Source organism: Plecotus auritus (genome assembly GCF_963455305.1).
Source record: "Plecotus auritus genome assembly, chromosome: 4".
Taxonomy (NCBI): domain Eukaryota; kingdom Metazoa; phylum Chordata; class Mammalia; order Chiroptera; family Vespertilionidae; genus Plecotus; species Plecotus auritus.
Window position 1 is genome coordinate 143,316,018 of NC_137775.1, and position 25,886 is coordinate 143,341,903.

The 25,886-nt window shown below is 41.5% G+C and overlaps 1 protein-coding gene across 8 annotated transcripts in view; it reads right to left on the reverse strand.

The window, feature by feature from the left end:
• The window catches only part of HECW1 (HECT, C2 and WW domain containing E3 ubiquitin protein ligase 1), a 156,840-nt gene that overhangs the window by 36,719 nt on the left and 94,235 nt on the right, over window positions 1–25,886 (reverse strand). For 6 of the 8 annotated variants that reach the window (XM_080666296.1, XM_080666302.1, XM_080666297.1 and 3 more), the window contains 8 exons: window positions 24,900–25,042; window positions 24,034–24,134; window positions 17,363–18,715; window positions 12,405–12,506; window positions 7,196–7,346; window positions 5,681–5,823; window positions 3,548–3,669; window positions 2,064–2,249 (listed from right to left, as the gene is read on the reverse strand). In XM_080666296.1, the coding sequence (XP_080522422.1) occupies window positions 2,064–2,249; window positions 3,548–3,669; window positions 5,681–5,823; window positions 7,196–7,346; window positions 12,405–12,506; window positions 17,363–18,715; window positions 24,034–24,134; window positions 24,900–25,042 (2,301 nt within the window). The remainder of the gene's footprint in view (window positions 1–2,063; window positions 2,250–3,547; window positions 3,670–5,680; window positions 5,824–7,195; window positions 7,347–12,404; window positions 12,507–17,362; window positions 18,716–24,033; window positions 24,135–24,899; window positions 25,043–25,886) is intronic. The other 2 variants (XM_080666300.1, XM_080666301.1) reach the window with 1 other exon arrangement.

Sequence of the window (25,886 nt, forward strand, 5' to 3'; positions counted from 1 at the left end):
GCTTCTGGTTCATGGGTCAATGCTTAACCACTGAGCAACACTGGCTGAGCTATTTTGGTATTTTTTTCCAGTTTTTTTCTTTTCCTATGCAAATATACACATATGCACATATATACATATTTTCCCCACATTAACAATAATTTTGTTGTAAATCTTTTTGCCTATTATTTTATAAGCATTTCCCTAAATTATCAAATTTTCTTTTAACATAGAATTTTAATAAACATACAATATTCAGATTGATGGATGCATAATGATTACTTTCAGTACTCTGAAAAATACCAATGGTGTATTTCACAGAACTAAAACAAATAACCCCAAAATTTATGTATAACAAAAAAAGACCACAAATAGCCCCAGCAATCTTGAGAAAGAAGAACAAAGTTGGAGGCTACCTGATATTAAGCTATATTTCAAGATTACAGAAATCAAAAAAGCATGGTACTATCATAAAAACAGACATATAGATCAATGGAACAGAATAAAGAGCCCAGAAATAAACCCACACTTATACAGTCAACTAATATATGATAAAAGAGGCAAGAATTTACAATGGAATAAAGACAGTCTCTAGGTGCATGTCTCAGCTGCTGTGCTTTCTGCTATAGCGATGAGTAGGAGGCAGTGTGTGTACCATGGAGGACCAGGGCTGACTGCATCTGGGGCCTCTCTGCATTCCACTGGGCCCCTGCTGTTTGTTTCCTGATATGAGAGCTTCATTCGTGAAAATCCAAGGATAGGCAAATGGCTTGCATTAGTGTGTGCTCTTGCATAATAAACACTGCCTTTCTGTTCACTGACTCATAGTGGTGTCTCTTGGCATCTTGGTTAAACAATAAATGCAATCATGGCCGCCACCGCAGATCACTGAGACAGGCAGGTGCACCCCAGCACTGATCCTTTACTTTCTGTTCTGGCTCAGGCTTTATTTCCCACCCTACCAAATCCCAGCAAGTCCTCATAGTATATAAATCACTGTCATTCTCCCAGTGGAGGCCACATCCAGTAAATGAGGAAATCTTGGGGAGCAGATTGTGGCTATGGTGGCTTTTCTGCTGCACAAGGAATCTCCCCACCCCCATTTAATCCCTGACTACAGAGGAGCTGGTCATAGAGCTTCCTTGTATTCATGGACTTGCAGTCGTTCCTCACACAATCTAGAAAATTGAGGTGCTGAGGCACGCTAAGCGGTTTGTGGGAAAGGGTTTATAGCTCCCAGTGGTACTGTTTTTATGACAGTACCACTCTGGGGACATCAACGCTGGCTCACAATCACAAAGGGAAAAAATGGAGTAATTCAGTTTCCTACTGAGAGACATGTCTGCTGGTAAAGCTTCTGATTCCTTTGACCCTAAAAGAGGGAGAGGTTCTCTCCACCAAAGTTCAAAAAAGATTACACAGGGACATTTCTTTAGTAAACGTTGGTCTGTCTTGTAAATAAATTGAGATGAATGATGATGATTAAGAAAAAACATCCTCACTTTAGCAAACTCAGCTAGGCTTCTAAAGCATTGCTGGGAAGGACCAGTTTTGGTTAAGGTCACACAAAGGCAAAATGCAAGCCAGTTAACATGGCACAAATTCAATGTGTCCCATCACTGTTTGCCAGGCTGTCTTAAGGAGAACTGATGGCTTACTAGGGAAATCACAGTGAGTAATCTAACAATGTCACTGCCATTAAGCTAATAATTTCATTCTCTGAGAGTTAGCTGTCTAAGGAGGCAAAACAGTAATCTGGTTTCAAGGTCCAAACCTAAATTTAAAGAGATGTAGACAGTAGTTCTCAAATGGGGGTGATTTTGCCCCCCAGGGGGCATATAGTAAGGTCAAAACTTGGTGGGGGTGCTCCGTGGACAGAAGCCAGGGATGCTGCTAAACAGCCTCCAATGCACAGGACAGAACCCTGCTGTGGATAGCTCCTCCTCCCTGCCTCCTGGTAACCAATAGCACATCCCAGGTACATAGGCTCTCCTCTCCTCATCAGCCTCCCTCCTCACTTTCACAGGGTCTTCCCTTTCATGGGAAGAGCCCCTTTGATGAAAGGGCCACACAGTCACACTCACCTTTCCCTGCTGGTCCGTTTTGATCTCCCAGCCCCGAGGCAATTCCAGACGTGTGTCTGCAAACATGTTGATGAAATTCACCAAGTCCCGGTTATGCTGGTAGCGTTCAAAATTGCGTGCATCCCGCCGGACTTTCAGAATCATGTGCTTCAGGCAGGTGCTACTGGTGAAGACGCGGTAAGCATTCTGAGATGGGGTCAGAGCCAGTTGGGGTAGGGAGTGGAGGATTAGAAAAAACACAGATCAAGCACAGTTTGAGAACCTTAATGTGATATAATGTGATTTCTAAACAGTTACTTATTGTGAGCCTCGAGGAGGCAGCCTCAGAAGCAGAAATCTTGCTAAGAAATTAAATGAGCAGCTGTAAACACACGTGGACCTGTTTGCGATCCCTTCTCTACCTGCTGCTCCACGGTCTTGGACGCAGTCGACCTCCCTATGCATCTCAAAGGCTCCCCTCCCTCCTCCTTCCTCCTCTCTCAGCAACTTGGCTTTTTGGAATCTCTCTTGACCTCTTTGAGTCTCTTTCCTCTCTCTCCTCCGTGGGTCCTCTCTGACTGCACAGGTCTGCCTGTGCTCCTTCAGCTGTCTATAACAAAGGGTATTAACTTAAGGTTCCTGGCATTTAAGGCAGGACTTCAGGGTCCATAACTCCTTTGATTCCTCTGTAGAAATGTTTGTATGTGAAGGGTAGGGGATGAGAAAAACAAAAAAAGTTTCAGGAATTTCTCATTGTGCAAATGACAGTTTTATGGCTCACGGGGATGATATGTGCATGTGATAAAAGGAAAGCTGGGGCAAGCAGGCACAGTATAGCTCCTGCTGGCCCAAGTCCCCTGGTGCCCAGGATCTGGCATCCTTGTCCCCCTTCAGCATTCATGCCTGCACCACAGGGCAGCTGAATGTCCCAGCGGCTTCTCAAATATAACCTGCTAAAATCTGATCTCCTCCTTCCATGACACAAACTTTGTCATCTCATTAAACTACTGGACCCGCCTAATGGAGTCACCACCTAACTCAGGTGCTCAAAGCAAAAAGGACTCAGACTTTCCTGAGTCCTCATCTCCCATCCCCCCACAACCACAGTGGTCCAAAGCACTGTTATTGATTCCACGCAGAAATGACTCCTGAACTGAGTCATTCCTTTCCATGAGGCCAGCCCTGACTTAGCAGGCCTTCGTCATCTCTCACTAGGATGGTTGAATCAGTCTCCAGTCTTAGTCCCTCAGTCTTTCTCCCACACTTCTACCAAAGCACTTTCACTGACACTGACAAAAACCTGAAGAGTAAACAGCATGTCCCAGTCCAGCTCTTTCCCTTTTTGGAAAACGCACAGAATGAAAAGAGTGGGCTGAGCTGTTTTCTTTTTTCTTGCCTGGGTTGAAATTCTACCCTCTTTCAGGTATCAAACAACTTGGCAAAGTTGCGCTTTTGATCTTGATGGAAGCCAGGCCAGGCTCACTCTGCATTTTTGGAGCACTCACATAATTGGCATGCAGTACAGTGAAGAATTCAGGATTGGTGATAAACTTGACCGCAGGCGACTGCAGCAGCAAAGTGATTTTTTGTGAGTTCACTGGAGAAAGTGACCCTTCTCTCCTCAGATCTGGAAAAGGTGAAGCAAAAGCACAGAGTGCATGGAAAGAAAGTCATTTCAAACACAGCACTTTCCTCTGCATACCAGCAGCACACACACCTTTACTTGCACAGCTGGAATGGACTATTGTTTTTAATAGTAATCTGACTAGGAGTCAGTGATCTGACCAGGAGTCATATCACCTTGTGTATGTCACTTAAGAAACATTATTTCTAGGAGTGTTTCTGTATAACTTCAGTTAGGCTCAAGTCCTTGAATATCTTGTCCCTTTTATGCCAATTACCTTTTAACATTTTCTTTACAAATTGCTAATCATAGGTATGATAGATTGTTTGCAGAGAGGACTACAATTTTTTCCCTCCCTGCATCCACACCCATCTGCATGAGACTTTGCAGCTTCTCCTCGTGTTGAATCGAGCTGGCCATGTGTCTGGCTTTAACGAACACAATTAGCAGAGGCTTGGAGCCAAGGTTTCAAGAAGACTTTGTGTCCCCACTCGCACTCTGAACTCTGCCACCATCGTGAGAACAAACATGGGTTAGCCTGGCGCAAGAGGAGAAGCCATGGGGAGCAGGAACAAGCCACCCCAGCTGAGGCCCTCTCAGGGCAGACAGATCATGGCTGATTGGACAGCAGACCAAGGACAGATGGGGGAGCCCAGGAGCATCTGAGGAACTACCTTGCTGAACTCTGCTCAAACTGCCTCTCTGCAGGACCATTGGAAGATGCATGGCTGTGAATTTAAGCTACTAAGCTTTGGGCTGGTTTGTTATATAGCAAATGCCAACATATGTGATACCAAGCCCAGAAATAAACTTCTTTGCTCCTTTTTTCTCATGTTTCTAATTGCTCAACCACTTTACCACATCTTGCTCAGAAGACTGAACAAAGAAATTAATACTAGAAAATCCTAAACTAGTCAGATAAGTTAGTATATCTGGTAAAATGAATAAAATGAAGGCAATTAAAATTGTTGGTAGAACTGTATATATGCATTCAAAAGAGTGCATGAAAGTGTCCACTATTTTGCATTGTTGTGCAGAGCTGAGACCTGGGAGGACTGGAAACACATGCTTGTTTGCTCAGACTATTTTCTGAGCCTTGTTTTTTGTTTTTTAATTTTTCTTTATTGATTAATGTATTACATATGTGCCCTTATACCCCCATTGCCCCCCCCCCCACCTCCCCACTCATGCCCTCACTCCCCTGGTGAAGGTGTCCATTGGTTAGGCTTATATGCATGCATACAAGTCCTTTGGTTGATCTCCTGAGCCTTGTTTTTGCAAATAAAATTTCTATCACAACTCAACTTTAAAAAGTGGATTATTAGTATGTCACTGTGATCCTTTTATGTCATCACAGGTATAAAAAGTGAAAGCTGGTCTCTTATGCCTTTTGAATATCCTCATTTGAATTCCAAGAAATGACAACCAGACCCCTAATGGACACCTACCCTACAATATTTGGTAAAAAAGGCTCTTGGGTGGTGTGCATAACCACATCTAGAAAATGTCTATTCCCAGGTTTCTCCCTCAAGGGGAACCATATTTTATTTCTAAAGCAAACAACTAATTATTCCTATTTATAGTGTGGTTATGTGGCTCTTTTGAAGTAGACCATGAATTATGATTGCATGTTTCATTTATAAGTAGAAAATCCACAGACTACAAGAAATAAATTAACCTAACTAGAAATGATTAAGACACTGAAAAAAATTGCCTTGATGTGCAAGTACATAGCAAACCCAGCTCTGAGTCCCCAGACTTCATCTGCCTATGTCCCCAAGCCATAGTGCTGGCATTCTCTTTATGTGAACCCATTTCTTCCTTAGTTCCCTGTGGGAAACTTCTGCTTGCTTTACTTTGTTGCGCCTTGCCTCTTTCTCCTCTGTCCTCACCTCCATCCAGCCCACTGCTTTCTTTTCCCGAGTGCACAGCGCCATACTACACGGGGCTCACACACTCTGTCACACAGCCACTGGGTGCCATCCCAGAAGTCTAGGGATCCCTCCTCCCATACCTAAGCTCAACTGAGAAGATTCAGTGTCTGAATCACTCTCACCACCTCCTCCGCCGCCTCCTGCTGGGACTTGCTCACAACTTTGGCTACTAGAATCTTCTTCCGGCCTCTCTGTGGCAATGGTTCGCTGAATATTTTGATACCTTTACATCAGAAATGGAAAGACAAGCGTTAATTTGTTTGTTGGCTTGGTTGGGGCTGGTGCTATGAATCAGATTACTGGGGAAATCTGGAAAATGTTGTCTTGGATGTCTGGAAAAAAATGCTTAAAATTTCCACAAGAGACCCAAAGCAATTAGTAAGACAAGTGTCCCTGGATGGTTTGACTTCTGTTTGTTTTGTGAGATATGATAAGTTTCAAGTATGGTGACTTCTTAAAAAACCAACATAAATAATAACGAATTATAAAAAAATAGCCTATACCCTGGCTAAGTCTAAAATAAAGCCGTGGGAAGTAACTTAAAATGTTACAATTAAAATATCAACTTACCTCTACATTATTGTAATAACAAACTAGAAGAGTAGTTCTACTCACTTACTTTTACTTGACAAGAAACTGATATGACCAGCAGGTATGTGGAAATAAAATCATGCTGGCAAAATTTAAATATTTTGGCAGACAAATGTTTTCTGCTTATTTGAAGGATCACTTTATTTTTCGTCCCAAATTGGGGATTTAGTCAGTTGGCCAGCCAGTTAGCCACTTTGCCAGGTACCTATTAAATATTTACTAACTTTCCCAATATGCCCAGGCTCTTTCCTGGACCTTCAGATCCAATAGAAAACTAGAATATGATATCACACTCTAAACCCACACAGTCTAGACGGAACTCTATATAAACCATGACTCCAGCGATGTGAAAAAGCTGTCCTAGATGTGTAAGAGGTATGTGAACACAGATGAGGAAACATGTAAAGTATATTTTGAAATCAGAGTATGAACTTGTTGGGGAGCTTGCAGGGGAAAACCATAGAGAAAATAACATGTCCCAAAGAGTTCACCCTTGGAGAATGCTGAAAAGCTTGGTGGTGGACCTCAGGCAGGGCTAGGAGGCCAGCGGAGGGAAGGCAGAGAGAACTTAGTTGGTTGCTACTGGCAGCAGTTTGAATGGAATTAGTTCACCAACTTGAGCTGCAGAAAATGTGCCTGCAAGTATAATTTTGCATACAATTTCTAGAGAGTTCATGGAAAACTGACACCCTCAGTGAATACCTAAGATGGGGGTGTAGGACTCCATGAGCCTCTTGATTAAGCACACCTATTTTCAAACTTGGGCCATTAAGAAGTTCAGAGGATTCCCCACCTTTAAATGACACTCAGGCTTAGCTCATCTCTTGCCACCAAATTCTAAATCTGGCTTTCTAAGTACCTACTGTGCATGAGTTTCCTAAGATGTAAAATTCATCTCTAGCCTCCTCATGCAATCTGAGCAGAAAAGTGTCACGGGTTTTTCTTTAGCTGCCATTCTCCTTTCACTCTGGTTTAAAGGGACTCTTTGCATGCTGATCACCAACCGCTTGTTGAGTTGCTCCATCTGCTGGATGGACCCCGATCTCCGCATCCCATCCGGGGTGGCTGCTGCTGTGGGACGCTGCCAGGTGGTCGTGCGGTTCACGTGGTCCACATAGAAGACCCGCCCATGGCTGTCAATGCGAGCTTCCCAGTCTAGCATGTAATAGAAAGGCAAAATGAAAAATCAAGGACAAACTATTGATCCATGGGAAACAGATGCCACCTCCAGGTCTTTTACGGTTAGAACTCACCGTTGATTACTAGCTGAAGCCAACCCTACCCACAGAACCTGCCATGACGTCTGAGGCATTGGAACGGCATTTGACCTTCCAGAAAAGAGCGTACTGGATTCATATTCTCTGCTGGGCCATTTTAAACAGTAACTATAGTACCTCAAATATGACCTATGTTAAATTTTAATAATTTCTAAAGAGAATGTCTAATGTTTATTTTATTTCTTTCTTTAAATCTTTTCATCCTGTCAGTCTTTTTTATATTTTTTTTTAATATATTTTATTGATTTTTTACAGAGAGGAAGGGAGAGGGATAGAGAGTTAGAAACATTGATCAGCTGCCTCCTGCACACTCCCTACTGGGGATGTGCCCGCAACCAAGGTACATGCCCTTGACTGGAATCGAACCTGGGACCCTTCAGTCCACAGGCCGACGCTCTATCCACGAAGCCAAACCAGCTAGGGTAGTCCTGTCAGTCTTGTTGGCTACTCAAATGACAGCCAGAAGACTGTAGTTAAAACCAGTTTTAACTATAGTTCTAAAATACTGTACGTGCAACTTTAGATGATCTCCATTTAATACTTGGCAACTTTAGTTGCTTGTTATCCTCTCGAGAGGGATTTGATACATAGGATTTCAAACCATCCTTTTGATAAGTTGTAAATTGACAGTGTATATTCAACCCACTGTGGCTGCCAAATAGTTCTTGACCAAAATAAAACAAAACTGATAACAACTATTAACAAACATCAATCTTTTAAATACCTCTTTGTTGATAAACAAGCATCCCAAACAGTGGAGGGAGCCCAAGGTAAATATAAGTTTCTTTGCTTCTCAAATTTAAACAATAGCCAAGTTAAAGGTGGAATCATAGTTATACACTACATAATAGATGTAGGGGCTGGGTGGGGAGGGGGTAGATGAAAAAGTCCTCAAAGCTGAAAGAGCTGGCAGTAATATATACATATCTGAGCTGAACATGAAAAAGCAATATCTGCTATACCCAACTGGGCAAAGCTTTTAGAGTCCACATGTAAAAATGTGGTGGAAATGGCAGCTTCATGATAAAATTATGCTGGAAAATAAGACTAAAGAAAAAGCAAAAATAATTGCAAATGGAGGGAAACCATTCAGCCTTTTAAGTGAGAAAAGCCATAGTTTCTGGGAGTGTATCAGATACTAACAACTCTATTGAAAAATTATCATTCAGATAATGACATAGCAACTCTCAATTTTTTAAAATAAAAAACTCAATATATTTAGTATATTTATGATTTTATAGGTGCATGGCATATTTGAGAATATTATTGCTTATGTCTGACATTTAACTGAGGAATTGCTAAAATGCCTGAAAAAAATCAAAATACTAGAAAACACCAAATTTAACTTGGAAAACAAAATGAAGGAAAAATGTAGTCAGATTGCATAAATAAAGTCTAGGAGGTTTTGATTAAAATTAACTTTTAGATAATCCAGCTATCAACTGTTAGTAGTAAATGTTAGTGAGCTTGTTGATAAACTTGTGTGTATATGTAACTACTAGATAATTAATCTTGAACCAAAATTTTTGAAATTTCTGTGATTCCTAAACTAGTAGCAATCAGACACTTTCTTTTTCTTGAATCCAACATGACTATTATCCAACAGAAAAAATGAGTATTAACCTTAAAAGAGTATTGTGCTATTCAATTCAATTGAACAAACTCCCCTTAGCATTCACTATGAACTAGAAACCATGCCAGGTCCTGAAAACCATGCCAGGCCCTGAGGGCACATGGTTGAGTAACACACCCTTGCCCTCCAGGCACTCAACGTAAAGAAAGGATTCTTTCTAGTTTCGTAAATTCTCTAAGGAAAAAACACACCTAGAGAATGGTGCAGCAATAATTTCTCTCTGCAAGTTTCAATATTTCCAAATCACTAATATAAAAAGATAAAAGCCAGACAGATAGGTCCTTTTGTCAATCTATGGAATACATAGTGCTAATTATATACTTTTATAAGTATTCAGAAAAAGAATAAAGTAGAATTAGAGCTTATAAGCATGTTTTATGGGTTGCTTTGTTAAGAATTAACTTTCATATATTTTATAAACCATGTTGTATGAAGAGAAAATTTCCAAATGGAACTTCAGGCCTCAGCATGCCCTGCTGGACTTGGCAATGTGATGCCTAAACAACTCCTGAAAATGATACCTTACTGATGCTGGGGCAAGTTAGAATAATTTATTTTCATCAATTCATTTGTAGCTGAAGTAACTATCATATACTAAATTATATATTTTCCATGCAATCCAAGAACAACGAAGAGCTTAATAAAGTATCATTTTTAGTTACTATACTAGCAAAAGTAAAATTGTCCTTTTTTTTTTTTTTTTTTTTTTTTTGCTTTAACAATTTCAATACCATGTTTGTAGTCTTGATTTTTCTCTTGAACTTCAGTCATACATCCCATCGCCTACTTGATATCACTACCTGGATGACATCTCAAATATAACACGATCAAAACCAAGCTTCAGAGTTTTCCCAGCCAAACCTGCTCTGTCTGCAGCCTTCCCTTCCCATCTTAGTTAAAGCAACTCCATCCTTCCAGGTAAAAATTGTTGAGGACATTCTTGACTTCTATCTTTCTCTTACACATCACTTCCAATCTGTCAGCAAATCTACCCACAAAATACATGTCCAGAATCTGACCACTCCTCATCACTTCCATGGCTCCTCACTGGCCCAGCCACCATTATGTGGCTGACGTGCCCAGGAGCAGCTCCAGGCGTTGGTCCCAAAGCCACTGTGGGCAGTGCTCTTCTGTCCAGTGATTCTCAGTAAACGCCCCGGGACCAGTTTAGGTCACTGCAGTAAACTTTTGTTGGGTCTCATGCTTCCTTCCATCTTTCCTTCTCACATTTAATGGCAACACAGTAACCACAGGAAAACCTTTAATACCTATGTCAGACAACACATCTTCTCTGTTCAAAACCCTACAATGTCCTCCTTTCATCCAGAGTAAAAGCCAAAGTCCTTAAGAGGTCTACCAGGCCCTATGTGATCTGGGTTCCAGTATCTCCTTGACGTCATCACCTACTCCAGACACACTGGTCTCCTTGCTGTTCCTCAGACCCACTAGGCAGGCTGTAATTTTTTTTTCAGAAAGCTCGCCCTCCTCAATACTTGCATGGAGTACTCTTTTACTTCCTCTAAGTCTAGCATCAAAGGTTGCCTCCTCAATGAAGCTTATCTGACCACCCTATTTGAAATGGCAAACCAGCCACCACCACCAACTCCAGATGTCCTTATCCTGCTCTGCTTTTGTTTTTCGGTAGCACGTATCATCTTCAAACATGTTATATTATTTCCTCTTTTAAAAAAATTGTTTTATTATCTGTCTCTGTCAGACTAGACTGTAAACTCCATGAGGGCAGAGACCTTTGTCTGTTTGATATCTCACACAGAGTAAGGATTCCATGAATATTTGTTCAATGAGTGAAATCATCCATGTACTATTTGAGATTATTTAAGTAAATTCAGTTATTAGGCTTCACTATAAACTTTTTAAATATTTTAAAGTATCCATGAATAGAAAATCAAAACCTATCTGGAAATTTTATTTCCATTATTTAAACCTGCTGATGTAATTATTTAAATTAGACTTATATATTCAATTTTTTATAATATCTACTATAACTAGTAATTATTCTTGCATAGATTGGAAGTCAATTCATGTGCACATGCACTGATAGGTTATTTGTTGTGGGGCAAGTGTTCCTTCCCTGAAGAAAACATGCTGTAAATATTTTAAGTGTCAACTAGGAAGTATCTATAGTGGCACTGGAATGTTACTGCTCATTTATGGAATATCCATAAGTCAATGTATAAATAAATAAAGAAATCAGGAGTCAATAGTTAAAGAATATAATGTTTGGCTTGCCCCCCCCCCCAAAATGGCTTTCTTTTAAATGTTTACATATTAAAGGTATTCACTGTTTTCTAACTGATAAGTTACAACTGACTCAGAGAAAAATGGTGTAAATGAAAAATGTATCACATTAGCAAGAGTAGATGAATTAAAGGATACGCATTTTTCCTTTTCAAAACTGTTACCACTTAATGTAAGCACAAGCAACAGAATGTAAGGAAACATTGATTCTTAGCATCCTGGCAAGATCTATAGAATTTATCAAATCTTAAAGGTTATCTTTGCTTGAAAAGCAAGCCTAAACCAAAACAGAGATCTTACAGAACTCGTGAACATATGTGATGCTAAGTGGGGTGTCAGTTCTTTCTTGTACATTTATTATAATGGATTATCATAAGGTTAAGGATAGAATGATATCTAGAGACTACCTAGTCCAAATCTAGCATTTAGCGAGGAAATTAAAGCTTTACTTTACAAATAAGAAAACCGAGTATCTGAGAGAGTAAATGATTTTCCCAAGTTCAAATGACTAGTTGGATAATTATTACTTATTACAGTTTTCAGGAGAAAATGATATTGAATGCTATCCCTAAAAAAGACGATGTTTTTCTGAACAACCCTAAGAACTACAGAAGAAATTGGAGGCTGTCACCTATCGATGCAAGCTATAGCAAGGAAAATGCAAGTTCATGGGTCCTAATGGGTTGAAATGTTTTATTATATGGAGATGCTTGCTACATAACAGGTCCAATGGTGAACAGTAGGACTATTCAATCTTGAACTGCAAATTTTAAAACACGAAATAGTAAAATTTTGGACTTAAGGATTATGTACATTTTGCAAGTACTTATTAAGAAATGCTCTCCATTTCAGAAGCTGAGGAGCACTAGGTTATCTTTTCCAGATCACATCCTGAAACCATTAGTTAAAAACCCCAAACAATTTTTATAGTAGGTGTCATATTGGAGTTGAGGAAGAGTTTAGATGTTTACATACAAGTTCATACTGACCTGTTTAGATTTGGTAGGAAGAGTTAAGGCATAGAGTTTAAAAACTAAAGCTTACTTGGTGGAAGAGGCTCATCGATTGTTGGGTAGTGATGATGTTCAGGCCTCAAGGAAGGAAGCTGGTTTACTGGCTGGGAATTATGGAGTATAGGACATTCACCTATGGACAAGATAGTCAAGACATTCAGGTTCACTCATTGCTATGGCAACGTGTTCAAAAAAGCAGGACCGTAAAACAAACTGCTATAGAAAAAATCCCAAAGAATGGGCAATCTATTTTTGTGTCAGTTTACTACAATCACAGTCATTCATGAAAGAAGGAACAGAGGTAATTATTTTTTCCAAAGAACATAGCCAAACACTTCATGACGATGATCTATACCACATAGACCAATATGTAGGATCAAGGTCTGATTCTGTAACCACCTGAATTGTCTTGATGGAAAGGTGGCATCAGAAAGAAAATTAGCAGAGCCTGACTTGAGCCCAGCAAAGGAAATAGGCCTGTTTGAGGGAAGTGCAGCATTTCTGAGGTCCCATGAAAGTTCAGTGGGCCAGTGCAAAATTATTGCTCTTGTTTGAATAGGTTTCATCAGAGGGCTGCCAAGAGGCTGTTTTTCAGATTTTGTTTTTGGAATGAAACTCTTAGATGGTGTCTTTCCAAGATGGGGTTAAGGAACTGGTGGGTCAAGAAGGTAAATTCCTTTAGTATACAAACTAACGGTTGGGTTGGGGGTGGAGGGGCAAGGAGCCATGGGATTTCGTGATTGTTGCAGGTTATTTTGAGGAAGAATAAAAAAAGCCAGAGTGTTCTGGAAAGAGAAAAGGACAAGAGACAAAGGAAGTAGATACGAGGTAGGAAGACTGAGACAAGAAAACTTGAAACACAGAAGTGAGATAGGAGAAAGGAGACGAACATGGACAAATTTTAGAGATAAACGTATCCACAGAATGCATGCCCCAATTATTACAGACATAACTAATAATATTGTCAGTCAGGCTTATAATGAACTGAACAATGATCTAAAATGGTGCTCCTATTTCATGATGTTCTCAGGTTCTGGTAACACTGTGTGTAGAGTGGCCATGTGGATGGGAGGCCTACAGCACCAGCAGTTGCAAAAGTAATTGCTCTTGGTCTTTGGAGAACTACAGGCCCACAGTCCAAGAGACAGCTTCCATTCAGACTGGTGTCTCCTCTCCTTCCTACCTCACATGATCCTGGCTTTATTGCAATAGCCCATATTGGCCAGAGGACAAAGGTCAGACCTTTTCCTTCTTCTGTTCTTCATGGCTGATGCAAATATTAAGTGTTCCCTTATCCCTTAGGTCAAAAAGGAGAGAAACTGGTAAAAACAGCAGTTAAGACCTTTGTGGCATTTCAAGTTTCAAATATTTTCCAGAATGCCCAAACATGGACAGGATGATTATTTCTTCTAACTCTAGATCCATAGAACTGATAAAAAGTAAAATAAATTAATTAGGAAGGAAGTCAGATGGTTTTAATTTAGCAGTGTAATTCCTACAGCTAACAGAAAACAAAAACAGAGAGGTATTTAGGAACAAAGGGTCCTTCTAAGTTTAAATATATTACACAATTTCTTGTGTAAACTCTGTTACTCAAATCCTTGGGGGTGTCTGAGACTTTAAGGAAAGCCAAGGAAGGTGTGTGCCCCTCGTGTCAGTGCACAGCTCCTTGTGAACTGATTCCTGTTTCAAAGATGTGCTCTGTTTTTTAGTGGATCCCACACTCATGTCCATTTTTATATATGCTTCATGTCAGAAACCAAAAACAATGGTATAGTTGTTATGTCATCAGCTTCTGTGCTTTTAATTGTTTCTTTAAAAAAAAAAAGAACAAACTTACCTCCTGTAATTAATTCAACCAATCAGATTAATTACTCCCCCAAGCTAATGGAATATTGTTGCTTGCAGGGGTTAATGGAGCTGACCCCACCTGCTTGTGAACACCAAGCAAATGCAGTCACATGACTGACATCACTCAGCCAACTGAAAGGATGGAGCACAAAGAAGAAGCAAAGGATTTTGTTCAGTAAGAGGCTGAAGCGCCACACAATCACCCTTGCCTCAAGCACAAAGCAAGTGTTCAGAACTTCTAGAACTTCCAAGAGGGAAATATATTCCGCTTGAAAAGTTAGTCTCACTGCTTATCTGCCTTGAAGAAGCCTCACTCGAGGGGAGGCTGAGGGCTTTACACGTATCCTTACTTAGTCCTTCCAATAACTCTTTGAGGTGGATTCTACACTTACACCCATTTTACAAATAAGCATGGAGCAGTTATGTAACTTTGCTACGGTATCATGGCTAAGAAGTGGTGGGACTGGATATAATAAACACAATCTCCAGGGCCTGAGATCATAATCCCATTACAGTGTTCTTATAATTTGATCTTAAGAAAGTTTTAAAAAACTGTTTTATGTTGAGGTTTAAAAAGGATTTGATAGAGGGAAAAAAACCAAAAAGTAGATAAAGACTACATCCTCCATAAGCTGCTGTAGACTCATCTACCTGAGCATGTGTGCAGTCAGTTTACTGTGGCCTAGGCAGCGAAAGAATTTGCAACCTGAGAAGTCACGGCAAGGGGCGATAGTGATTCTAATGGGAGAACAGGGCCCACATGCATATATTAAGTGGGTTGTGTCGAAGCCCTGCTTTCTTGGAGCAAATGCCAGTGAGGGACAGATCCACAACACTGACACCCTTTGCTCAGGACTCACTACTGATGGAGGGAAGACTGGCTGCAAAGAAGTCCCATGCTAACACATGTGCAGCTTTCATGAGATCAACAGTCCCTCTCAGAAATCATCCTATTGCCCCTGGTGAACACCATAGGGAAGTGTTCAGGTGCTTCTTAACCTTTTCTGAGTTTACAGCCTGCAGAATTAAGGAATTTGGACATTTCTTTAGAATTGCACTGCAAAGATTTCTGCTATGGCCCTGAAGCACCTTCCTGGGCTTTCCCCTGATGGATAAGGGCAGGGACAGTGTATACTGAACTAATTTTCAATTAACTGTGTGTGGACTGTCTCCCAACAAGGTGGTCAAAATATACCCCATACGCTACAATGGTTGACAAATAACAAATCCAACTTCATTTTTGTATGTTTCTGAGGTAAGAATTATTACATTTTAAAATGTAAAAGTGTTAGAAAAATAGCCTTTGGGTGTGAATAGTTGCTAGATTTTGCCTCTTGAGTCACAAAGCCTAAAATATTTACTATCTGGCCCTTTATGGAAAAAGTTTGCTGACCTCGAGTCCAAAATATTCCTGCCAGCTCCTAGTTACACTCTTTTATGTGTGTGTCCCTAAATCTCTTTATATTGTAATTATTTTTAATTGTGTTTAATTATTGAGTATTTCCATATGCTATCTGACGTTGGTCTATTTTCCTGCACCCAGCATATAGCATTGGGCCCAGAACAAAGAAGATATTCACACCATCTTTGCTAAAGAAAGAAACTGACCATCCCATTTTCACTGCCATGGGTTCCCTCCATATTGTATGCCCCTGTGGTGCATTGTATATCACTACAGGTTTCCTCCCTGGGTTTCTCTTCCTTTTCCATTTTTTTTTTTGCACTTTTTCTTATTACACGCGCCACTTTTCCTCACTCCTTCTTTCTCTGAAACGTAGAATTGGGCATTGTTGACTTAAAATTATTTTTGTGTGCTCATGTTAGTTCATATAAAAATTTGTAGGTGCCAAGCATTTCTTTAGGTGCTGAGAATGCAAACATAAAGAAGATACAATTCTGGTCTTTCATGAGTTTACAATTTAGAGACCACACCATCACATTTTATTTGGAGCCTAATTTAAACAGCATTACAGCAAAATAGCAGGATCTGTATGTTTTTCTTTTAAAACAACCAAACTATTTCATCTTGTAATATAATCTTTGAATTATTTCCCCCTATGTCACTGTCACTTGCCTGGAAGATGGTCCCCAACTCTGGATAAGGAAATGCAAATTAATTTCACGTATGATTCTAAAGCATGACTAAGAAGGACCTTTTGTGGTTAAAATACAGAACACATTTTAAAACTAGAGGTGGCATCTTTTGAAATAGAATCTTATTTGAAACAAAGCAATTTGCACATTCATATTATTCTTCCCTTCCAATCAGCCTAAATAGCCTAAGTAAATAAATAAATAAAAGAAGAAAAAGAAAAAACAAAACATAGAAACACTAAAATAGAGAAAAGCAACAACAATAAACAGAATTGAGCATCAGAAATAATGTCAAATTATGAAAGACTAGAGGCCCGGTGCATGAAATTCGTGCATTCAAGGGTGGGGGGAGGTCCCTCAGCCTGGCCTGTGCCCTCCTGAAGTTCGGGAGCCGTCACAGCTGCGCTTGCCAGATGTCAGCCCAGCTTCTGGCTGAGCGATGCTCCCCCTGTGGGAGCGCACTGACCACCAGGGGGCAGCTCCTACATTGAGCTTCTGCCCCCTGGTGGTCAGTGGGTGTCATAGCAACTGGTTGTTAACACCGTTCAGTCGATTTACATATTAACCTTTTATTATATAGGATATGTAGACTATTCCTATCTATATGTACACAGACTAGTTAAATTCTAAAATAGAGGTAAAATCAATGTCCCTCTACTTATATTTATTGCTAAGCTTTAATAAATTTGGGGAAGTCAGAGATATTTCCACATTATCCACCATTTCTGCTTATGTCATCTGATACTAGCCTTGATGCTCTGCTTGGTAACACACACACTAGCCACAGTGACAAGTTAAACAGGGAATCACATGTACGCGTGCACACTCACATGTGTGCACTGGTAACTCTTGGTGTATATCTGAGAGGTGGTGGGGCTTAAGCTATTTGTAGTCACAAATACACACACTTACAGGGCAGGCATACACATTGGCAGCAACCCCATTTGGGACTGATGCTCTCACTCTTCTTTTTAAACCATGTTGGTTAGACCTGGGTCCCCCTCGTGGGTCCTATTCTCACTCTGATCAGGTTTGAGGTCTAACCTTCTCTCCGATTGCTTGGCCCTGCCATGGGGGATTCCACACCATCCACGGTTCTTGCCACACTCTCGTTCATGCTCCCGGTGGGGGCGGCTGGCTGGTCGTGCCACGGCCCAGCAGCGTTCACAGACTCCAGGTCCAGCTCTGGGCTCTGCACCGAGTCGGGCACCGACTCGAATGCGCTGTTTTCCTCCTCCTCCTCCTCTTGCGAGGAGAAGACGGTGCTCTCGGAGATCTTGGCACTGTCCATGGAGGAGAAGCGGGTGTGGCTGGTGAACCTGTTGCCATTGTAGCAGGAGCTGCTGTAGCAGGAGCTGCTGTAGCAGGACGTGCTGTAGCAGGAGGAGCTGTAGCAGGAGGGGCTGCAACAGGACGCGTCGCAGCCCTCGAAGCTGTGGTCCCCGCCTTGCCTGGGGCTGTAGTCACTCTCACTGCCCGTGCTGGGGTGTGTGTCGCCATCCAGGGCCGAGCTGTTGGCCAAGCCGGAGAGGCCGGGGGCCATCGTACCGAGAGTAGCCCCCTCAGGATCCTCAAAATCCTCTTCCAGAGCAGGCGGCTCAGCAGCCACCGTGTCCCCGTCGCTGAGCCCATCCTTCTCCACGGTGTCCTTGAGAGTGGGCTCTTCCTCCGCGCCGTCGTCCTCCACGGGGCTGCCAGCCTGGACCAGGGGCATGCTGTGCAGCAGCGTGTGGATGCGTATGTAGTGTGTTCGTGGGGTTTCTGGGTCACTGCAGGCCGACGCGATCACGTTCTCTAGCTCGGACACAGGCAAGGAGCAGGGCCTGTTCTTCCTCTTCACCGAGGCGCCACGCAGCTGCAGCCTGTCCTCCGGGGGTGCCAGGGCAGGTACGTTCCCATCCCCCTCTTCCGCCTCCTCCTCCACCTGTCCCTTTTCCTCCTGCCCCCCAGCCCTGCTCTCCTTGGCCGCTTCCTCTGCCACAGGATCCCCAGTGCTGGTTTGGGCTTCACTGTCCTCCAGCGGCTCCGGTGGGGGTACCTCCCCTCCCAGGGCCAGCCCCTCAGCCACCTCTTCCGCACTCAGGGTGGGCTCGGTGTCCTCTGGCCCCAGGCCCAGAAGCTCCCCAGTCCCATCAGGTCCCATAGAGACTGTGTCGAGGTTGTCTCCTGCCTCAGTGGTACCTGCCGCTTCCTCCACGGGCATGGCAAGCCCCAGGCTCGCGTTCCCTTCAGTGACCAGGGCGCTGCCCTCCCTTGGCTTCTCTGACTCGGAGCTTCCCGAGGGCTCTGGTGCATCCTGCAGAGGGTCCCCATGGTGGCTTGCCACCAGGCTGTTCATAGGGTTGTCCTGAATGCCCGCTGACTCAGCTTCGGTACTCAGGGACATCTCTTCATCATCTGCGGGCAAGAGGAAAATGTCATTCCTTCCACAAGAGAGCATTTTGGTGTTAGTGTACTCTGCCAGACATGGACATGTAAGCCATCCTAAGGGATTTTTAGTTTAGGATATTGGATGTGGGGGTTGATGAGGGCTTCTTATTGGCCAGTGCTCAGCTGGCAAGAATATACAATGCAGTAAAGACAGTTTCTACAATAAGTGGTGCTGGGAAAACTGGACAGGTACATTCACAGAAATTAAACTGGACCACTTTCTTATACCATATTACAAATAAACTCAAAACGGATTAAAATATAAAACTCCTAGAAGAAAATATAGACAGTAAAGTCTTTGGCATTGCTCTTAGCAATACCTTTTGGGATATTTCTCCTCGGGCCAGGACAACAAAAGCAAAAATAAACACATCAAACTAAAATGTTTTTGCACAGCAAAGGAAACCATCAACAGAAGGAAAAGACAACCTTCTAAACAGGAGAAGATATTTGCAAATGCTTTATCTGATAAGGGATTAATATAAAAATATATAAGGAATTCATACACCTTAATATAAAAAACAAACAATGAAATTAAAAAATGGGCAGAGGACCTGAATAGACATTTCTCCAAAGAGCATATACAGATGGCCCATAGATGCATGAAAAGATGCTCATCAGTAATCATTCAATTAATGGAAAATAAAACCTCAATAAGATATCACTTCATGGGAAACCAAGATGGCAGCATAGGTAAACACCTGAACTTGTTGCCTTGCACAACCACTTCAAAACTACAACTAAAAGACAAAACGGACATCATCCAGAACCACAGGAAAGCTGGCTAAGTGGAAATTCTACAACTAGAAAGGAAGAGAAAAGCACACGGAGACTCAGAGGAGCTGCAGAAGTAAAGTGTAGAGGTACGGAGGCACACGTGCGGAGAGATCTGGCAACTGAGTACTCGGCTGGCTTTTTCAATCCGCAGGGAGACACAAGCTCCTGACTGCTCTGAACTCCAGTTCCGGGCAAGACTCTGGGGACCCAGACTCATACGGGGAGAAACTGGACTGTCAGGCAGCGGGCGGAACTTGAGGGCAGCTTTCTCTCAGAGGTGCTTGCAGCGATTACCGAGGGATACTGAGACCCAGGGGCCTCTTAGGGCAGGGCTGACGGGAAGCCATTGCTGTTTGCTCCGCCCTGAGACTCTGTCCCAGACAAGCTGTGCCCAGAGGCTTTTGCATATGAATGGCCTGATCCTTTGAGATTTAAACTTACCTAACAAACTGCAGCTGAGTCAGTGAGACCCAGAACATCCAAAAGAGGGCCCAAGGCCCCACAGCAGCTTGCATTGCTTCACAGCTGGGCCTCATCTGGGCACCTCCAAACCCCAAACAAAGAAGAGAAATCTGAAGATCTCTCCCTAGCTCCTGCTGAGTGGCCTCAGGCAGAGGCTAAATTAGCACCTCCTTGGAGATCCAAGAGCCAGTGTACCCAGGGGTCAAAGTGGGACCATCCAGATTACAACTCCTCAGATCCATAAGGGACACACTCAGGGGGCAGACTCAGTGAGCACCAAAGCCCCACTGAAGCAAGTCTTGCCTAATAAGGGTGTCTCCAGCACAGAAGTTCTTTCATCGTAGAGACGGCTGATCCTCACAGCCAAATGGCCTGGAGGTCAATTCCTCCCAGTGATATCAACAACAATCAAGGCTTAACTACAACAAGACTGTGCACACAGCCCACAAAGGGGTGCACCAAGAGTGTCCACCTCAGGTAACTGGGGAGGCTGAGCCACTGGGCCCTATAGGAAACCTAGCATACAAAGCCACTCTATCAACACAGGGAAGCAGCCAAAATGCGGAGACAAAGAAACAGGTCACAAATGACAGAAATGGAGGAAAGCAAACTACTGGATATAGAATTCAAAACAACGGTTATAAGGTTTTTCAAGAATTTTCTAGAAAAGGCCGATAAATTTAGTGAGACCCTTAAGGACATGAAAAAGGACCAACTAGAAATTAAGCATACACTGACTGAAATAAAGAATAATATACAGAGATCCAACAGCAGACTAGAGGATCACAAGAATCAAGTCAAATATTTGAAATACAAAGAAGCAAAAAATACCCAACCGGAAAAGCAAAAAGAAAAAAGAATCCAAAAATATGGAAGTAGCATAAGGAGCCTCTGGGACAACCTCAAGCGTACCAACATCCGAATTATGGGGGTGCCAGAAGAAGAGAGAGAGCAAGATACTGAAAACCTATTTGAAGAAATAATGACCGAAAACTTCCCCCACCTGGTGAAAGAAATAGACTTACAAATCCAGGAAGGGCACAGAACCCCAAACAAAAAGAATCCAAAGAGGACCACACCAAGACACATCATAATTAAAATGCCAAGAACAAAAGACAAAGAGAGAATATTAAAAGCAGCAAGAGAAAAACAGTCAGTTACCTACAAGGGAGCACCCATACGACTGTCAGCTGATTTCTCAACAGAAACTATGCAGGCCAGACGGGAGTGGCAAGAAACATTCAAAGTGATGAATAACAAGAACCTACAACCAAGATTACTCTACCCAGCAAAGCTATCATTCAGAGTTGTAGGTCAGATAAAGAGCTTCACAGACAAGAAAAAGCTAAAGGAGTTCATCAACACCAAACCAGGATTATATGAAATGCTGAAAGGAATTCTTTAAGAAGAGGAGGAAGAAGAAAAAGGTAAAGATAAAAATTATGAACAACAAATACATCTATCAACAATTGAATCTAAAAATCAAGTGAATAAAAAAAATCTGAAGAACAGAATGGACTGGTGAATATAATAGAATCAGGGGCATAGAAAGGGAGTGGACTGACAATCCTCGGGGAGAAAGGGGTGTCGGGGGTGCGGGAAGAGACTGGACAAAAATCATACACTTATGGATGAGGACGGGGGGGGGGGTAAGGGCATGGGGTGGGGTGGGAACTGGGTGGAGGCGAGCTATGGGTGGAAAAAAGGGGAAAAACTGTAATAATCTGAACAATAAAGATTTAATTAAAAAAATAAAGAACATTGGTCTGCATATGCAGATCACTTCAGAGTGAAAAAAAAAAGATGGAAATTTTTGGTGAAAAAAAAAAGATATCACTTCACACTTCTCAAAACGACTATCATCAAAACATTAAGACATAAGTTCCAACAAGGATGTGGAGAAAAAGGAAGCCTCATTCATTGTTGACATTATAAATTGAGATTATAAAGTGAGATTATAAATTGGTACAGTCACTATGGGAAATGGTATAAATATTTCTCAAATAATTAAATATAGAACTACCATATAATCCAGCAATATCACTTTTGGGTATTCATCTGAGGAAAGCAAAAACACTAATTTAAAAACAACCTATGTTCATTGCAGCATTATTTATAACTAGAGGCCCGGTGCATGAATTCGTGCACTGGTGGGGTCCGGCCAGCTGTGGGGAGGGGACACAGGTGGTTGGCTGGCTGCCTCTGCCCCTGATCAGGGTGTGGGGGCCAATAAGGGGCGGGGCCATCCAGGAGGAGGGGCCGAGGGCAGTTGGCAGGCCGGCCCTGCCCCCTGGTTGAACTCCTGGTCAGAGGGGACAATTTGCATATTAGCTCTTTATTATATAGGATAGCCAAGGTATGGAAAAAAATACAGGTGTTCATTGATAGATGAGTGGATAAAGATGTGTTATATATACACAATGGAATATTACTCAGCAATAAAAAGAATTAAATCTTGTCAATTATGACAATATGGATGGGCCTGGAGGATATTATGAACTATGTGAAATAAGTCAGGTGGAGGAAGACAAATACTGTATGATTTCATTTATATGGAATCTAACAATACAAAACAAATGAAGAAACAAAACAAAACCCATAGATATGCAGAACACACTGGTGGTTGCCAAAAGGATGGAACATAGGGGGACAAGTAAAATAAAGAAATAAATAAATAAAGGCTAGCTACTCTCCCTCCTACATGCTTGATCCCATTTCCTTTATTGTGATCATACAATTTATTGTCCAAGAAGAGACACTATTGAGAGTGAAGGGCGGCACTATTAATAATGAAGCCAGGACTATAGGCAAATGCCAGGATTGTGCTTTAAAAACTTGGAAAAGAGAAAAGAGTTCTTCTTGTATTAATGAAAATTTACAGATTTACAGCCATAATATATTTCTGAATTCTGTTTTAAGGGAATTCATTTTTTTGGTTAAAATAACCAAAAACTTAGTGCTACCACAGTTGTCAACAATGTTTGTTATGTGAAGACTTGAGAGGTGGGGGAAGGGTGTTTACAGTTCCTTGCTGGTCCCAGGCAAGGCTAATTATACTTGCTCAGAGTATGTCCTATGGCTGTGTCCTCCAGGGTGGCCGAATGGTTAAGCTGGGTTCTTGGCAACTAGAGTAGAAAAGGGCTAGATGATGGCAGCAACCAATTACTCAGTTATTTGGACTGGAAGGCTTCTAAGATTTGGAGATTATCGCAGTGGAAGAATAAACCAGGTCTCCACATGAAGTAACTATTCCAGGAGTAGCAATCCTGGTGTACCTCTACCTTCCCCAACTTGCTTGCTCTATTTGATTCCTGCAAGATGTGAACTTCCCATTTCAAACACACTAGTGCAATTCACATGTTGAAGGAAAACCACCTCTCTGGTGAGCCATAGGTTTGTCTTTACTGCTACACTAAAGAAGAGTCAATTTTATTCTTAGAATACAGAAAAGGCTAAATTTGAAAGGAAAAAAACCCCCAGTCAGGTATTTTCTTACATTCTGTATTATATATGGGCATAGAAACTGGAGTTCAATGAGTGGGCAGTGATAAACTCCAGCCTCTGAATTCTCAAAAGTCTCATTAGCTTTAACAGAAACTCAAAAATGCGACCTAGAAGAACCAAACAATTCTCAGCATGATCTACACTTAGTTCTGGGTGAAGAGAAAAAGTGGAATAATGAGGCATCTTATCATTCTTATTTGGAAATGTGCTTTGCCTTGAAAAGCTGAACACTGGATGATTCTGAAATTTCCGTTTAATTTATAGTTTTTATTTTTCCCTGTGATAGGGTAAAATCCATTGTACAATCACAGTTCTTCAACAAGACATGTATCACATTAATTCATGCTCAAATTCCTTCATTTAGTCACTCATGTATGCAATGATTAAACATCTATTGTGCATCTCCTATGTGGGTGCTGGACCTAAAATGAAAAATTAGACATGGCTCCATACCTACGTTGGTATTATTGTTAATCTCCACTCCACTGTCTAACCACATGACATTAGGCTAGGTCAAGACATGAAGTTCATGCTGAAAATACCTGGGTGGATGGAGGAAGTGATCTCAAATCGGAATTGCAGCTGTCCACTCACATGATCTGTTGGGAGCCTGCGGCCGAGTGTGTAGCTGACCACCCTATCCCTGGAAGGAAATAAGCATCATCACCGATCTGACCAATACTTCTTCCAAAGACCATACCAGCAGATGAGACAGGCATGCCAGGGTGGCCCTGCTATTAGGAGGTGATAATCTCCTCCAGTACTTAGAAGATGGTCCTAAGGTAAAGATGGGAATGTACATCTGATCAACAACAATGAAAAACCTCAAGAAAATCCTTATCAAATATTCTAAATCAGCAGTTCCCTTTCTGAAGCACTCCACAGGGTCTTTAGTATCCACGATTGTATCCTCTCTTAGACATTGTATATTTACTGCAAGACCTGCACCTGTTGCGGGCACTGTTCATTATTAAGGGTGTACTTGGAAAATGTCAACATGCACAGAAAAACCAAGCAAAGGAAATTCATATCTTTTTTTTCTCTTTAGAACACAAGTTGGCAAATTTTCTGTAAAGTGCTTGTTAGTAAATATTTTCGGCTTTGTAAGTAATGAGGTCTCAGTCCCAACTACTCAACTCTACCATTGTAACATGATAGCAGCCCTAGGCAATAAGTGAACTAATAAGCTGTGTTCAAATAAAACTTTCATTAATAGAAACAGAAATGAATTTCACATCATTTTAATGTATCACAAACTATTACTCTTCCTTCGCTTTTTCCCAACCATTAAAAATGTAAAAAGCTCATGGCTGCACAAAAACAGGTGTTGGGTCAGATTTGGCCATGGGCTGTAGTTTGCTGACTTCTACTTCAGAATATCTGATAAGGATTTGAATCACATGTTTACCCTATGGCGTGTCTTTCCAGGAGTCTCTGAACCGGCATTGAAAGCTTTCCCAAGAAGCGCTTGATGATGGGGCGGCTCTTGGCAAACTTGTCCTTCACCTCAATTTCCAGCACGTCAGTGGGCAATGACACAAAGCTGAATTGCTGCAATAAAATAATATGTCATATCAGTTAACTGAGAGTTGTGAAGGCTGGCCAATTCCCAGTCCATCTGCCTTGGATAATAAAGTCATGGTAAAACATCCCAGTGGCAGTATATATACAGGGTGCTCCCCCAAAATGTATACACAGTTGATAGCTCAATTTTGAAAATGAAATGTATTTTATTAAACATTGCCTTTATAATTGTTCAAAGCGTGTGTATACATTTTGGGGGGACACACTATATATAGATCAAGGTCTTAGAATGCTCCAAGCCCTGTTTACTCAGTAAGTGAGTAATAGCAATGATGAGGTGCTTCCTCAGTGCTTAAATATAAGGTAATTCTCTGAGATTCAAATAGTAAAATCAAGTCACCTTAAAAGAAATAATGCTATCAGGCATCACCATACTTGACTAAAGGTATTAAAATTCTTAAAATAAGAAAAACACACAAAATCACCTATAATAAAGGAAATGCACTTTTAATAAATAATTCAGTATCTTTTTTCATGATTAAAATGGCAGAGATTTTTTAAAAGATTGATCATACCTTATGCTCTTGAGAGTGGGAAAAGACAAGAACTCCCACACTGTATTGATGGGAATGTAAATTGATTCGATCTTTGGGAAGGGAATTGGCAATATTTACTGCAAATTCCATTCAAAGCAGAATTCTACTTCTAGGAATTTTCCTTCTGTATTAACTTGCACAAGCATGCAAAATGGATATTTTCATGGGCGGGGGGGCGTTCAATGGAGCATTATTAACAATAGCAAAAGACTGGAAAGACTAAACATATCTATCAATAGGGAACCAGATAAATCTTTGAAACAGAAAACTCTCTG